This window comes from Leptonotus elevatus, chromosome 2, assembly GCF_054856555.1.
Source record: "Leptonotus elevatus isolate MCC_2025b chromosome 2, RoL_Lele_1.0, whole genome shotgun sequence".
Lineage (NCBI taxonomy): Eukaryota > Metazoa > Chordata > Actinopteri > Syngnathiformes > Syngnathidae > Leptonotus > Leptonotus elevatus.
Window position 1 is genome coordinate 34,788,998 of NC_141240.1, and position 17,117 is coordinate 34,806,114.

The 17,117-nt window shown below is 39.9% G+C and overlaps 1 protein-coding gene across 2 annotated transcripts in view; it reads right to left on the reverse strand.

Moving 5' to 3' along the window:
• Positions 1 to 11,842, reverse strand: part of grm7 (glutamate metabotropic receptor 7) — a 140,357-nt gene extending 128,515 nt beyond the window's left edge. For both annotated transcript variants that reach the window (XR_015094076.1, XM_086068667.1), the window contains exon 1: positions 10,517 to 11,842. Coding sequence is in view for 1 of the 2 variants with exons in the window: in XM_086068667.1 (XP_085924793.1) it covers positions 10,517 to 11,020 (504 nt within the window). In the remaining variant the exon portion in view is untranslated. The remainder of the gene's footprint in view (positions 1 to 10,516) is intronic.
• Between the last annotated feature and the right edge of the window lie 5,275 nt (positions 11,843 to 17,117).

Genomic DNA, 17,117 nt, shown 5'->3' on the forward strand with positions numbered 1-17,117 from the left:
CATTCACACCTTTGCTGTACTGCATCCTTGAATAAGCATCTCCTTTATCTTTTTATCATATGTATTTCATCTTATTTCCTTCTTGTATGTTTAGTTCCACAAATCTTGGGACTTACTGAAATAACTTGGGACCTCGGGTGTCGTATTTCGTGCCACAACATGTGGCAATGCGTGTTGATACTTGAATCCTTGAAAACTCACCTTTAACTATAACTTGAGAAAACAATGAGAAAATAAATAAATTAGTACATAATAAATAGCTGAAACAGTTTAAAGCATGCTAAGGGAATCACAACTCGCACACTTGGCGCATTAAAGGGACAACGTGAGGAACTGGCACACACACACCACCGTTGGTCATAATCTTTGTAATGTTTTTAAGATTGAGAGAAGCCAAAATGGAAATCCTACGAGGAGGGGGGAATTTATTTTCTTCTTTTTTTTTAAGACCTATATGAAAGCTAGCGAATGGATGATGGCTTTGGGATGGTGTGGCGACCTTAGAGTGCCTCGTAGCAGTGTGAAAAAGGCCCGCCATCACCCAGGGGGATATATTCCAGTCACCAGTGGCTTCAACTGCCTAACATCAATGGTTCGTGTGAATGTTACAACCTCCAGACAGCAGAGGGCGTTGGCGTCTTTTTTTTTATGGGGGGGGGGGTCAAAAGAGACTAGCGAGAAATTTAGCAACTTTTTTTGGGGTGTTGTTTGGGGGGGGGGGGGTTTGGGTCATTTTTTGTCTCTCCCATTATATATTATTCATCTCCCCTCCAGCTTCCAATACTATTTACATGCAAATTGACAATTATGCAAATTTGGCGATGACATCATTTAGCGATTTATAGCGACTTATAGGCAGCCTATAGCTACTTTCCTTACTGGGAAGTTGGCAACCATGGAGCCAAGATGTATTGATGTGCCCCCTGTCTGTACATATGATGAAGCCAAGTGATACGTATACCTTCTTCCACAAAGTAATGATTCGGTTATTGAGAACCCACAGCGAAAACATCAATTTTTCTCAGATGTAGTGGTAGTGTTTTTTTTTTTAATTAACAGTTGAGCAAAGTGTGGTTTCAGCGGACACGCCGACATCATCCAAGAGTGCAGAGAAATGACTTGACTTTTTAGTTCAAATGTGTGTCAAATCGAGACATTTCATCTGTGTCAACCGAGACGACATTTATTTTCACTTTACAGGGACATTAATTCAAGGCTGGGTTCAAGGTAGTATTTCACAAATAGTGTACTTGCTGGTGTGCATGAAAAGCAAACGCAATCTCCTCACAGTGTGTGCATTGAGTATTTAGCATTCCAACCATGCCTGTCGCAGCAGAGTTGGCAATGGCCTTCGTTAATTGAGCTGGTACATGCATGAGAACGAGTTGTGTTTATAAAAACGGAAATATTAAAACCGTTTCAAAAGGCGCAGCGCAGGTACACAGACGGCTTTCATTTTCTTTTTGGTATGCTCTTTGGCGCGTGCCTTTACCGCTGTCCTCTGAATAGATCAGGCTACGAGCGTTCAGTCTCCTTCATCAATCACAGTGATGATTCTGTGAGAAAGGAGAGATAAAAAGCCAACTGGAGCCTGTCAGGACCATGTGAGCAGAGGACGCCGATGCCTCATTTAGACAGCGGGTCTGAAGTGGCTTCTTCCCCAGACAGGAGGACAAGAAAGAGTTCACCTGCATTAAATAAATAAAAAAGTTTTGCTTGTGTCGTCGCGAAAAGAGATGCGAGAGGACAGCAAGCATCACTCTGATCTCATCGAGATGGATACAAGTGAGATTAAGACTGACAAAAAGGACAAAGTTACACAGTCCTCTCGACTCGAGTGCATTCAGAGGACATTCTTTTCTCGCACAGTGTTTTCTGTTGAGCAATTTCAGGATGGGTTTGTTTGTTTTTTTCATAAGGTGCGCTACCGCTTAGAAACAATTTAAAAGTTTGATTGATTTTCTTCTCTCTCGACTCGTGGTTTTCTTGTCTTTTTTTTCTCCAACGCAGCGTGGAAGAAGGTGAAATAAAAACATCTTCACAGCAAATCGGCTTCACCATAGCAACACTATTGATCAACCCTGCTGGGTCTTCACAGAAATCCATCGCTCATGTCAATTCCGCCTAGTATTAAGACTTCAGCAGCTACTTATGTCTTCAATTGACACGCATGAAATTTAGGGTCAGGCCTTCAGATCTACAATCGCTATTTTGCTTCCTTGATGGTTCACATACTACAGGGGGGAGTCACCCGATGACCTCATCTTAGCCATTGAGATGAAAACCGCAAGTGGGCTAAATAAGGACGGCTCAGGGAATCGACACTGTCCGCATGCTACAACTGTGAAGCAGGAGATTCACACTCAAAGTTCATTCAGAGTTTATCACCACTGGACCTTTACAGTAAAGCCCAAAAATTATTCATACGCAGCACAGATTTAGAGTCCAAGTGAGCCCCAAATGGGATTCCGCTTTTTTCTTTGTGGAATGTCGTCTGTCTGGAAAAATGAGTAGAAACGGACTATGAAACAGTTGTGTTGGGACATTATTCCCCGTTTACCACTTTTTAAAAATGGATTCATATACCTCACATATAGGACAGTTTTGAGGAAAGACACTATTTTACATCATTTTAAAGCAACTTTCTAAAAAAATAGCTGACATGATGTTTTCAAAAGGTTTGGTGACCCAAGTTCAGTAAGACTGCAGGAACTTTTGGCATCATTCCAATCAGCTTTTAGGGCAAATTGTAAGAAAATAAATAAATGAATGAATAAATAAGTTAATTGTTTATTTTCTTGATTATCTGTAACTTCTTAAAAGGGAAGTCAAGTCAAAAGAATGATTGACAATAATATGTTCTATGCGCGCCCACTCGTCTAAACATGACGTTCTGATGAATATTGCGTTTTTGGATTATGAATTAATCAGAATAATCCAGCAGTTTTGATCAATCCCTTGGGGCAGCCATTTTGCCACTTGCCGACTGAAAATGGCTTTAAAACTGCCGAAGGTTTCAGATAACAACCAACCACGGCTCACCTGTTTTCTGGATTTGGTCATGTGGTGTTCGTAATCTTTGGAACTGTAATGTCAAAGGTAAAGTCATGTCCCCAACATTTTTTACAATAACATGTTCTTTTCGCTCCACTAGTCTAAATACGGCATTCTAATTAATATTGTGTTTGTGGAATATGAGTTAAGCAAAAAATCCACTCAGACTTATTGCAGATGTTTTCACCGAACCAAATGTCAAAAATGCACAGCCCGAAATAAAAACACAGAATAAAAAAACGGAACAGTAAATAAAATAAAGAATAAAATAAAATAAAACCTTAAATTCAAAATAACAATACAATTGTCCTTCAAGGTGCGGCCATTTTGTTACTTGCTGTTGACTGACAATGACAGTGCCTAATGGTTCAGCTTGCGGATGTCAGGTAACCACACCCAGAAATCAGATAAAGTCTTTAAAAAACTCAAATACAGGTGAGCTGTGATTGGTCGTTGCCTGAACCCTGAGCAACTGTGATGTCATTTTCAGATGACTGCAAGTGCCAAAATGGCCGCCTCTTGTAATCGATAAAAACGGGTGGCTTTTGCTGCTTGATTCGTATTTTACAAACACAACCAATGTTAATCAGAATGCCATGTTTAGACTAGTGGAAGCGCACAGAACATATTATTGTCAAGAAATTTGGAAGTTTTAAAGTTTGATGACTTCCGCTTTTTGCTTGATTTTCAATATTGTAAAAGGAGGCGACTGATAGTGCTTTTTAACAAGTGCAATTTAAGGCTTTGGCTTGCGATCATTTGATATATGGCCGGATTGCTCTTGAGAACATTCCAAGAAACAAAACATGACATGACATGAGCGAGAACAAACCCTGTGAGAGCCGAGAAAAAGTACGGGGGGAATAAATTAAAACCATGCGTAGCTCTCCCCTTTCAAGTCGCATGTTAATGTTTCATAGACGCATCAAAGTATAACTCCAGGGTTTTACCAACTTCAAAATATTTTTTGAAAAAATAGATTTTTGTGTGTGTTGAGTTTGACAGCTGTGGTTTTAATCCTTCGCCTAATTGTCCAGCCAATTGAGCCACAAAAGCCCAGAGGATGAATGTTGTGGACTTGCCTGGGGGGGGGGGACAGTGGCGCTAAAAGCATGTTAAGCACTATGATGGTCACTTTCCGCTAAACAACCATTTGCAGTCCAGCCCATCATCATGTTTCTAATTGAACAGAAGTGCTAAAGTGAGCAACAACAGCAAATCACAAGCAGTAACACTACATTCTCTGTTTTAGAGGCAGACGCAAATCCGGCACGTAGCTCAGCGTAAATCTGCGTGGAGGCGGGTTAGACCAGGTGTTGGTAATTTCGCAAGCCAGAATATTTAAATAATGGCATTTTGTGCCATTGTGGGTGTGAACACAGTTAACACCATCTGCTGCAAATCAAAGTGGCTCCTCTCGTTCACTACTTATGTGGTGGACGCACATCTCGCATGGACACATCTCTCTGCGGAAAAGGACGCAGGGGATTGGAGCGTTGTCACTGTGCTTGGCCGATTTGACAACAGACAACGCACATAAGAGGGCAACCTGGTGATAGCCACTGGTGACTTAAATATGTCGGCACACCTCATGTGTCTATCCCCATCCCCAACCATAATAATAATAATAATAATAATAATATGTTAATTTCTACGATAATTCAGAGGGTTTGGTGCATTTTGATGTCATATTTCTGAAAGAAATATAATGTCATCAAAATCACATTAGACAACCTGCGCCACTATTTAGACGTAGTCCGAGTAGGCGACAGGCGTAACTTTAAACCGACTGTCTGCCACCAGACTGTCATTCTGCTGCTTTCAAGGACACACTTTCACTAGGCCAGAACATCCAGCATGGTGCGGAGCGGTCAGCCAAATTGGCAAACGGGTACAGAGAACCTTGCGCCTGCACAAAAACCAGACAGGCCAGCACTTCTGCCCTCCCAACTCTTTTGGTCCTGCGCATTTGCAACGGCATCCGTGTGATATTTCAAGCCATTAGATATTTTGTTATATGGAGATGTGTTTTAAATAATTAATCGGCTGTACTGGAGCCCTGCTGCGGTCCTCGTTCCACTGCAGCAGTCCGCTCCGTCAGCCAACAGGCAGAAGAGATATGCTCACACAAACAAACGCTAACACTCTCTTTGAAATCACTGGTGCAAACTCATTTCATTTAGCGCCCAGTTAGAGTGCCAACATTTTGAGTGAAAATTGACAAGTGTGCGCCCTCTATTCGCAAGTTGATAAAAGCAAGGTAGATTACCCATCAATCACGGCAATGTGGTTGAAAATATCTGCAGTTTTGAGAGGTCCCCGTAACCACGTGCAATTACGTAAAGTGGGGCTGCGTCTGACTTAACAAATCTATTTCAGATCTGAATTTTACAAGTGGTGTGACTGAATGTGAGGTAGATTGCGAGATGAAGCCGGTAGTTGCTTCCAGCGATCCCTGCGGTGCTTCCGTTTTCCCAACAAAGGCAACATGCTGGGCACAACTAATCATCACTCATCTTTGATTGAAGGGAGGATGGATTCAACGTGACCAAACCCAAACATTACCCGGCACGAAATGTCTGAAAGATTGCTTCAAACTACTAACAAGTCACACTTCAGACAAATAATATGGGCAGATTTTAGTGCACTCATAAAAAAGCAACATAAAAACATCCAATTCTCCCTTCTGCATGGCAGTGACTCCACATTTTACCTTTTTAGCACAGTTCCGAATTAAAGCAGGAAGAAATTAACTTCTGCCATTAATCTTGGAAAGACCATTACTGGATGTCAGTGCCATTAGCTATGTTATGCTAATGTTGTTCTTTCACAAAATAGCCTTTCATTTATCTGACTGCTAAACGTCACGTTGGCTCCATGCAACTCTCAGCCCCATTTGGGAATTGTTCATGCTACGAGCTCTCGTTGGACACATTTTTGGCTCTGACTGGCGAGCAAAAATGAAAGACATGAACTCTGTATGGTGGCAGTGAACGCAACTCAACTCACTTAATGACAAGCAGCAGTTTGGCAGTCAACAATTTTGCAAAAAAGAAGCTTCAAGCTGTGTCAGGCCAATTCCAGCTGAGGTTTAATGCCAAATAGTGCTGTAAAAAAAAAAAAATCCTTCCCAGTATACCAAAATAGGAGAATTATTTCAAATTGACGTGATTATGATTAAGTTACTAGTTTGGTTCAAAACATGTCAGAAAATTGTAAAACTTGTTTTTTGTTTTCCAAGGAAAAGTCAAAAGTTGGCAAATATATTATTTTGATTCAACACAAAGATAATCCGTCTGCTTTCATGGAGGACTTCAGAAATATAATATAATAAAGAGAATATTTATTGTTAAGAGGCTGAAATTTCGAGGATTTGGACAATTTTCAGTTAATTAAACAATGACTAAATGATCAATCGATTCTCAAAATAGTAGTCAATTCATTGGTAATTGATTATGTGTCAATAAATTGATTAATTGTTGCACCTCTACTTTTAAAATTATATAAAACACAGAATTACACGTGTGTTTAAAACGATACCACTTCCACTAGCTTAATGCTAACACACTATGCAAAACACAATAGACAGGCTAACAAATAGCATCGACTGTACGTAGTGGAGGTGGTGATATAATGCTATGTAGCACAAACTGTTTTAATTATATTTATGTTCTTATTATATGTTTTATTAAGTACAATATTACACAATGCCCGTATCTTAAAAAATACATTACATTTCTTTTGGGGAGGCTGGAACAGATTAATGACATTTACATTAATTTCAATGCAGGAGAGCTTTGAGATACAAATGTGGTGATACAACGAATTAAGCAATTAAATATTTAATGGCACCACCATATTTGTTAATTGTTATTTGTTTGTTGTAAAAACTTGTATGAGAGAACATTGCGCAACTTTTAATGCCAACTCGTATGCAAGTAATTAATAATGATGGCCAGTGAGGCGAAAATAATAATAGTAAAAACAACATTTTATGCGTATCATAAAGAATAAAGAAGCATATGTTTGTGAGAAAAGCACTTCACAGTTGTTTTGGACTGCATTGCTCTTACTTCTTGGTAATTAGCAGTCTCGTCCTAATTATAACTTTATATAGTCAGCTCTTGTGTATATATTTGTCATATGCAAATGTTCCACCTATAGGACTAATTATCTGATCTTACAGTCTCTTATGAAAGTTATTATTGCTGTACTTCTGTGTCCAAAAATATTGCAGGGCTTTATGGTGATAAATGTATTTTATCTGATTTATAAAATACAGAATAACATCCGGATAACATTCAACTTGAAAAACATTTTTCACTGAATTTCCTCTGAGCACATTTCTCCTGAAATCGTCTGTTTTTAAAAACAATTTCAAAACGTGTTGCAAGGCTGATGAAAAATGACACGTCCGAGAATTTTGCAAACATATCAAAGTGGCTTCCGACATCCAAATAATTCATTACTGCGCGCGCATGTTGCTGCTTTTGATCATCTTTATGTATGAAGCTGATAAATATCTGCCATGTTAACAAGTCTTTTTCTGCTTTTTCTGCTCTCCCATGCCGTTCCCTCTCTTACTGAAGGAAGGAAATAAAAAAAAACACACATCAAGTCTGGCTGAACATATAGCTGAAATTAACTCGGCACTGTTTGTTACACACTAATAAAGAGAAGCAGAGCGCAAAATGGATGGATGGATGGATGGATGGATGGATGGATGGATGGATGGATGGGTTATTCATATTTCAGGATTCCACTGTATAAGGATTTTCCCGAAAATGGAAAGTTACCTAAAGTCACCCTCGTTCTCTCTTTCTGTATTCAATGTCTTGCATTAGTTTGCAGATTATGCAAGCAGTGATTTCCATGAAAATGTGGAGACGGGTGGGGGGAGGGGGGTGGGGGGCACAGATAACATCAAATTGTTGTGGTTGTTGTTGTTGCAAACTTTCTGTCCTCTTTTTCTCATCGCACGACTACGAGTCTTCATGATCAACTTTTGGCATCTGCAGATAATGATTAGCTGGCATTGAAAAGATTTTGCTGCTGATCCAAACTACAGCATTGTCCGGCCTTGGTGGAGGTCAGCGCTCTGCTGAGTGTCATTATTCTATAATAAGCATCTACTGTATTTCTCGACTCTCTTGCCACTTCAAGAATTCTCTTGTGGATTTGGCCGCGCTCAGGACGAGTGGGCCTGTCAGGGGCCATCCATCAGCGGCTGGAGCGGGACTCGTTGCAACAGGAGCTGTTCCTTCAGCACTGCAGTGGACGAGCAACACTCCTACAGTGGAAAACAGGGCTGTGCAAACTTTTGCCCCCGGGAGTCCAAAACACATCCTGCGTGTAAGTAAATGTGGGACTGGCCAGCAAAGATGGAATAGTTGTGAGGATGTGCACCACGGACATGGAAATGCTTCTGTGATTTGTCTCCAGGGATGGGCGATACCGACATCGTGTATCGTATCGGGCCGATATCGGCGTTATGTAAGGTATCGGGTACTCATGGAGGCTGCCAATACCAGCTGGCGGCTAAAAAATCTGAACTCGTCCAAGTCTCCCGTGGCAGTCATTGGAGCTATGGCTGACACTATCGAACATATTTATGTATTTATATATTAATCAATTCATTTTGACAGCTTTAATTGGAGCAGTTTAACACATGGGTGAATCATCACCATCTGTGTCAGAAAGAAAGGTCTTGGTTCACAATGTTTTGTCATTGTTTGAAATGAAATTTGATCGTACTAGAGGTATCCGTACTCGGTAATCGTGAGCCTGTCGCTGTCATTAATCACATTGTGTTCCTAACATTGTGGAAAACATGTTTTTTTTTTTTATTGTACGACTTTTCAAAAAACAATATGTAAAAAAGTTTTTCAAAGAAAAGCAAAATATGAAATGTGAATAAATGATAAATGACATATCAATCACATTTGTCATGATGATCCTCATTTCTAATTTTAATTTGTGTTGTACTTTCTTCTCTCGACATGACTCGTGCTCATCAGCTAGTTTGGTATTTAGGCAGCTTTAGCCAGCCAGCTTAACCACGTGTTCGCCCCCTGGTGGTCGGCTGAGGAAGTGCTCGATTAGACCTGCAGCCCAGTCTGCATTTTAAATATAAATCTTGTAGACAATCAGATTGATTTAATCGTGGCAGCCAAAATTGTGCTCGTGATTAAAATTCAATTAATTGTGCAGCCCTGGAAGCCACACATTTTTTTCCCCCAATCAAAACCACCAGAGACGAGAAAACAAATCACAACGAACATCAAGCCAGATGAGTCTTTTTCAAGTGTGTCTCTCCCACACTTTGATGTTTTCAACCAGTGATTCCCAACTGCCGAGCTGCGCCACATTGATGAGTCAGCAGAGAAATTATCCAACCATCCATTTTGTATACCGCTTGTCCTCATTAGGGCGGTGGGTGACTTTAGATCATCAGATATGCCACAACAGGGCAGGCAACCCAAGCATTGCGCCCAAAGCTGAAGTGGGCCCACTGGAACGACATCACACTGGGGATCCTCCACACAAGGCCCCTTTACTCAGTACTCACTGTTGCTGGCTGGTAGCTAGCAGGCAACCTGAGTGAAAGTCAGTATCAACAACCCCAACCCAACCATAACTAGTAAGTAGCATAAACTGGTGTGACATCATACACGAGCTTACATGTATGATGTTTGCAATTATCTTTGACTCAATCATTTAATGGATAAACCAAATATAACATACAGGTGTGCGCCTTGTAACTCAGTAGTAGATAAATTCAAGATAAATTTCATCATAAGACAATGTTGAGGTTTTTCTCGCTCTATTGGTGACTATCTGGCAAATTGCTGCTTTTTCTGAATTGAGTCTGTTGCCACCATATGACGCTCATATGTCACGTTTTTGCTTACAAGTAGGGATGTAACTATACATGGAAAATCGATTTAAACTGCTTAAAATATGCATTGATTTAAAAAAAATTAAGTAAATTTACAAAAAGTTACTGTCTTGTAACAAGGGCATAATGCAGATGTTAAAAACATATTTTGGTTATAAAAGGAGTCATTAATTTTGTAAAAAATAAATAAATTAATAAAATCAAAAGATGTAAAAAAAAAATCTTATCTAATCAAAATCAGGAACTGAAAATTAAAGATCGAATCGAACCGGGGCATGAGTGAATTGTTACATTCCTACTGGCAATGCCAAGCTAAATAAATTAGGCCAAATAATATATATATTATAAATAGTATTTAATAATAAAACATATTTGTTTAGCTATCTTCCTGTTTCGTTTTGTTCATGGGGGGGGGTTCAATGGTCAGTCTTGCTTTGGACCCCCAGGGAGTCTAGAATCGCCCCTGCACGGGCTATACTTTGTTTTGTTTATTATATATTTCCAACGTTCACGAAGGTCGCAAAAGGCAGTTTCCATGCAAGCAAACGTGTACTCTGCACTTGCCTGGAAGAGGCGTAGGATGTTGGCAACCATGATCGATACCGAGCTCGCCGAGGCTCCGATGACTCCCACCACTTTTTCAGGCTTGACGAAAACCGGCGGCTCCCCGTTGGTGCACCTCACATCCGACGTGTCCTTGGTGATGAGGGCCTGCACGAAAGTTAGAGACTGCTCCAGCGCGTACGTATCCCTCGAACAAGTGTCCAGCACCCGAGCTCCCAGGGTGATGTTGGGCAAGAGTTGCTCGTCCTGGTTGATCTGGTCCAGAGCGTACATCATCGCTTCGAGCCGCTGGATGCCGTTCTCCTTCTTCAGGTCCCCGCACGGCGCGCCGTCCAACCCCCTGGCGTGCACCGGGAAAAGTCCGCCGAGGGTCAAGTGGCCCTCGGTGCGAATCGAATGCGGCGCGTACGTCTCCTGAGCCAGCGCCACATCCAGCGCGGTCCGCAGGAGGCAAAGCAACCTCCACGCGCAGCCCAGCTCGGCCAGCAGAAGGCGACGAGCCATGTTTGAACTTTCACAAATCGACAAGAATGAAGGCTGAGATCACGACAAGTTGCTCAAGGCGAAGCCATCGTCGGCTCGCTCGTCACCGCCGAGGAGATTCAACAAGCTGGGCAAGACTGCAAGCAAGACGCGGTCCGTGCACGAGGCTCGCTGCGCCCATCGCCTCTCCTCGCCGCCAGCTTGTTGAATGGCGAAGCCTCTTCGCGCAAATTCACTTGGCTTCCAATGCAAAATACGATCTCGCGAAAAAAAACACACACACCAAAAAAAAAAAAAAAAAAGTCAACGCAGGCAGGGAAGAGCAGCAGATGCGGTCAATACTTGAAGCTGAGCTCCGGCAGAAGTCGGTGACATTCTTGTTGTGGAGCAACTCGTGCACGGAGGTGCATCATCTCCTCTGCTTCCCACTGGCTCCAGACAGCCGAGGGAGGGGAGAGAAGGAAGAAAAAAAAGAAAAGAAAGAAAAGACGAGTGCGCGCTCGCGACGTCCACTGAGCGGCGGGAAAAGAAAAATGCAGCTAATTAAAGCCTTCGCCCGTCGCTGCAACCGGTCGCGAATGAGTCACAAGCAGCCTCGCACAGTTTGCAGCCCTCCTTTTTTTTGTTTTTTCCCTTTCCCGCGGAGGACGTCACTTGGCGATTCGAACGGCGAGTGTAGCCTGTCACTTCACCGTTTTTAGGAAGTAAGCAAACAAGACGACGAGCTGAATAATTGCTCCTCCCGACATGCAATCGCGCTCCGCACTTCCCCGCCCTCTTTTATTGCCACGCGAGCACGCAAAGTCCATTTGATGCTGACATCGTGATGACAATGAGGGGCTTGCCTCCATCCCCTCCACTACTTTTCCATTCATTAGGGTGTACCTTTAAAAAGAGGAGCGGGGAGAGAGAGGGGGGGGGGGAGTGTTTGGCGTTTGGAGGGGGTCCAGCCTGGTCTCCACGACAACGCATTTTTCACAAGACAACCCTGATTCATCCTCCGCACACAAACACACAGCGGAGGGAATTAAGCACACCTTTAGGAGCGAGAAGCCCCTCAAAAAAACCGCCATCCTCACTAAAAAGTGCACAGATGGTGATTTTACAAACCTGACCGATTTCCCAGCAATTTCAGGCGCAAGCATTAGTCAGGGAGTTTCTTGGCAGAGGCAGCCGGTGCATTCTAAAAAGTAACTGTTATTCAAAGTAGACGGCAAATCCAACGCCTTTGTTGCTAGGGTCTATTTCAGAAGTGTTTCCCAAGCATTATTGAGGCAAGAAACCTTTCGGAAAAAATTCACAGCACACCAAGCAAAAAATATTGGAATAATGTCGAACTCGTCTCGATTTCGGTGTGAAAGCAATGTGGGCCTTTTAATTGAATTCATATCAAATGTACTCGCGGGAATAGCAACTTATTTATGTACCTTCTGCCATCTAATGGAAGAGGGATATTCTGCCTACCACTATATGTTGCTAGCATAGATTGATCAACAATGATATATCTGTAGTTAACAAATTAACTTGTGAAATGTGAATTGGGAACCTGAACTATCAGTTAACTGATTCACTGCCATTGATGGCTATAGACGTCAAAAATTAATTTGAACTATTTCTATTACTTTAACATTTTTTCCACTTTTGTTAACAAGAGTATGAAAACCTATAATTTTTTGTATTGTACATTTAGAACAGATATAAAATTTGTGATTAATCGTGAGTTAACTAGTGAAGTCATGCGATTAATTACGATTACAAATTTTAATTGCCTGACGCCCCTAATTTCTAATAATCTTTTCCTTTCTTTTTTTTTAAAATATTTTTTCTTAAAGATTATTAAATATTAGGGGTGTCAGGCGATTACTATTTTTATTATTGTAATTAATCACATGACTTCACGAGTTAATTAGTTTTTTAAAGAAAAGATAAAAAAAATAAAATAAAAGTTTATCAAAAATTAGGGGCGTCATGCAAATAAAATGTTTAATTGTAATTAATTGCATGACTTTGCTAGTTAACTCACGATTATCACAAATTAAAATTAATTAATTAATTTAAAAATTTGGGCATCAGGCGATTAAAATTCTTAATTGTAATTAATCGCATTATTTCACCAGTTAATTTTTTAAAAGAAAATATTTAAAAATTATTAAAAATTAGGGGCATCAGGCGATTAAAATGTTTAATTGTAATTAATTGCATGACTTCACTAGTTAACTCACGATTAATCACACATTTTATATCTATTCTAAATATACAATAAAAAATTTTTTTAGGTTTTCATTATCTTGTTAACAAAAGTGGAGACAAATATTAAACTAATAAAAATAGTTAAAATGAATTTATGGCAGTGAATGAGTTAATTGTTAAACTAGTCATCCAGTTTTGTTCATACACAATTAAGAATAGAGATAGACTGATTATCGCTTTTGTATTTTGAAGCATATCTGCATTGGCCGATAAGAGATCAATTAAAAATGTTATTTTATTATTTTGTAAATAACTTGTTTTAACCTCCAGGATCCCTTGCAGTACACTGGACAACAGCAGAACCCAGGCTCACTTTTGTAAAAGTTTTCAATCCATCTGTGTCGTCCATCCATGTTGTGCCTGCCGTTGCAGCTAGCTAGCGCTAAGCTAACCCTGGAGAAGGGTCCAAGTTTGCAAACTCGCTTTATGATAGGGTGGCGTCAAATCAGCAAAGTAACAATAATGGTGTTGATACATCGCCTAGAAGGGCTTTATTGACTAATTACTTAACAGTTTAATTGAATGTTCATTAGCCGGCTAATCGTTCCCATACACGTGGATATATTTCCAACTTAAGTGTCGTTCTTGAAAAGCGTGCATCACACGGCGCTGTCCACGTCACATTCATTGTCATTCAAATATTCCTGCGACGCTATAGTACACGCGACAATGCGCCATGAATCATTCTCACTCAACATTTTGATTTGGCATTCGTTTTTAACGACCAATTTGCATCTCAATTTGAGTCAACCAACACTAAAATGATTCTAAACAGTTACCGCTTTGGTCTCAGGAAATAGGAAAACATGTTGAACAGCAATGTTTCCAAAGTAAAATCAGATGTCTGCAAATATCATAAACACAAATATAATCAGTGGGCTTTAATGTAGGACTAAAACAAATAAAAAATAAAAAGTCGGAGAATGTTCACTGTTGAAAGGCTGAAATCAGAGGATTTAGCAATTTTAAGTTAAATGGCTCCAAACAATTGATCCATAATCCAAATAGTTAGGTTTGATTAATATGACAGTGGCTTGGTTGTCAATTAATTAACTCATTCACTGCCATAAATTCATTTTTTTTAAATGTGGGCGTCAGGCAAAATTAATCACATGACTTCATTAGTTAACTCACGATTAATCACAAATTTTATATCTGTTCTAAATGTACAATAAAAAAAATCTAGATTTTCATACTCTTGTTAACAAAAGTGGGAAAAAAATGTGAAACTAATAGAAATAGTCTAAATTCATTGTTGACGTCTATAGCCGTCAATGGCAGTGAATGAGTTAATGAAACGACTTGACAATCTCGAATTGAAACAAAAGCTTTGCGAACTGCCATGTCGTTGTCTCGATATATTTTTGGGCCGGTGTCAGAAGATGGATTTACTAGTTCCCAAAACAAAACGAGTCTTCCACATCGAACAAGCCAAGCAAAACAGGACAAACATGATGTTGCTTTGAACTGCTTTCAAGTACGCGCATTTCTTGCCGGGCTTGCCAGCCACGCGCTCGTCAATGTTCAATGTCACTGTGACAATTCCACAAGTTCAGTATCTTTTCACAATTAAATGATTGTTAATAAATGGCCAAATTGTACTTTGAACAATACTAACTCATTCACTGACATTGACGGTTATAGACGTCAAATATTAATTTGAACTATTTCTATTAGTTTAACATTTTTTTCCACTTTTGTTACCAAGAGTATGAAAACCTATAATTTTTTTATTGTACATTTAGAACAAAAAAAAGAACAGATATAAAATTTGTGATTAATCGTGAGTTTACTCGTGAAGTCATGCAATTAATTACGATTTAAAAATGTCATCGCTTGACGCTCCTAATTTTTATTAATCTTGTTTTTTCTTTTTATAAATCGCGTCAGGTGAATAAAATCTTTAATTGTAATTAATCGCATGACTTTAATAGTTAAAAGTTAACTTCCAATGAATCATAAATTTCATATATGTTCTAAATGTACAATAAAAATGTTTTTTCTAGGTTTTAATACTTTTGTTAACAAAAGTGGAAACGAATAGAAATAGTTCAAATGAATTTTTGACGTCAATAGCCGTCAATGGCAGTGAATGAGCTAAAAGCAGTGTTTGTGTTTTGACGTCACCAACTGTATTTTTGCATTTGTTTACTGCTAACATTAGCAAATTTTCTAAATTGCTACATGGTTGTGGAATGAAACATGATTTGCATATAAATGAAGGAATGCTGTATGGACATGTTTTAAAAGAAAGATACAACCTCATCAAAGCTGGAGCATAAAGAGAATACCAGTGTCATAACTTAGATATATTTTTAGCACTTTTTTTCAAAATAAAATATGTAATATCTCAAAAACTAAAGCTAAGTCGGGAATTTTTTCAGATTCAGCATCTGTAACCTGAGAGAACTGATTTATCCAAAACCAGCAAATTGTAAGAGAGAGATTCATTCACAGAATGTGACTTTGCTTTTCAGTTCTTTAATTGCATTTTAAACTTTTTAGGCTACATTAAAGGAATAAAATATATATATTTGTATTTGCTTGAGTGGTACCTCAACTTGGAAAGTGACTGCAGCATTTTATGCAGCAATCTGCAAGGCTACAGTTGTTGAAAACAAAAGGGAAACATTCAAAGGATTGTAGAATAAATCATTTGCTTGATCAGAGTTTCTGTTTGTTTAAAAAAAAATAAAAATGACATTGGACCCCGTTTTAAAAACATGTTGATCTCATTCATTTATTTTCAATTAAAAGATTAGAAAAGGCAATGTAGCACTAATTGAAACACGCATGTCCTATTGACATTACAAGCTTGGATGGCCACATTTCTAATTAATTAAGTTGAATAGAGTCTAATTCAATCTTAATCCTGTCATGCAGTGTATTTATCTCCATTAGCTTCTTGAATATCTTACAACAGGCAAATCATGCAAGTATGCTAACGCCGAGCATGCTAATGTGGGTTGGGGTGCACGTCGCGCGCGCTGAGTCAGGATTCATGACACACGCGGGGAGAAAGTGTGGGAAGAAGAGTCGTGAGAGGCGAAAGGAGGCAGATGGCCTCGTCTAATGCGAGCGCGCCGAGACAGGCGGGCCAGGGGAAAGCAGCGAGCGCCTCCACAAGTGACAGCCACAGAAACTGGTGTCGCAATGCACAGCACTAATTTCAACGCTCGGACTCTCCGCTTTAACAGCCTCCGTCTCCCACTTCCACTGTCAGCTGAAAGGTTACGTTTGAAAAATGGGGCCCCCACCATGATTTCATTCACTGACTAACCTCGGGAAGAAGGGCTTTTGCCCAGGGGAGCTGCTTCTCTGATTTAAAGCAAGATTACACCTCAGATTGGATCTTGTGTCCGTCTCTTGCCTCGCTCTTGCGAATCCGCAAAACATGTGGCCACTCAAAAGAGTTCTATTTCACTTTCTTCATGTAATTACCCAAGCGGGAAACTGCCAATGTAGCTTAAACATTTTTTGACTGGCGAGTACGTTCAAATGTATTTGCAAGTACGTTCGAACACATTTAAATACTTTCAAATGTAAACCTATTTGCAAATAAGCTCAAACATACTCACAAATACGTTTCAATGTATTTGTGAGCAGAGGTGGCAAATCCAGGTCCAGAAAGAAAAAACACATTTTGTCTTTAGCCCCAGTTGCTAGCTAGCTAGCTCCCATGGTGCTCGTTTACCTGCTAGGGAGCTAGCTGGCTAGCAATTGGGGCTAAAGCCAAACTGTGGCAGGGTTTTTACTTACTGGACCTGGATTTGCCACCTGTGCTTGTAGGCTAAATGTTACAAACATAGCATATTCCCATAATGCCACGGGGTGTTACTTGCGCATGTGTATTGTCGAGTACTGTCGA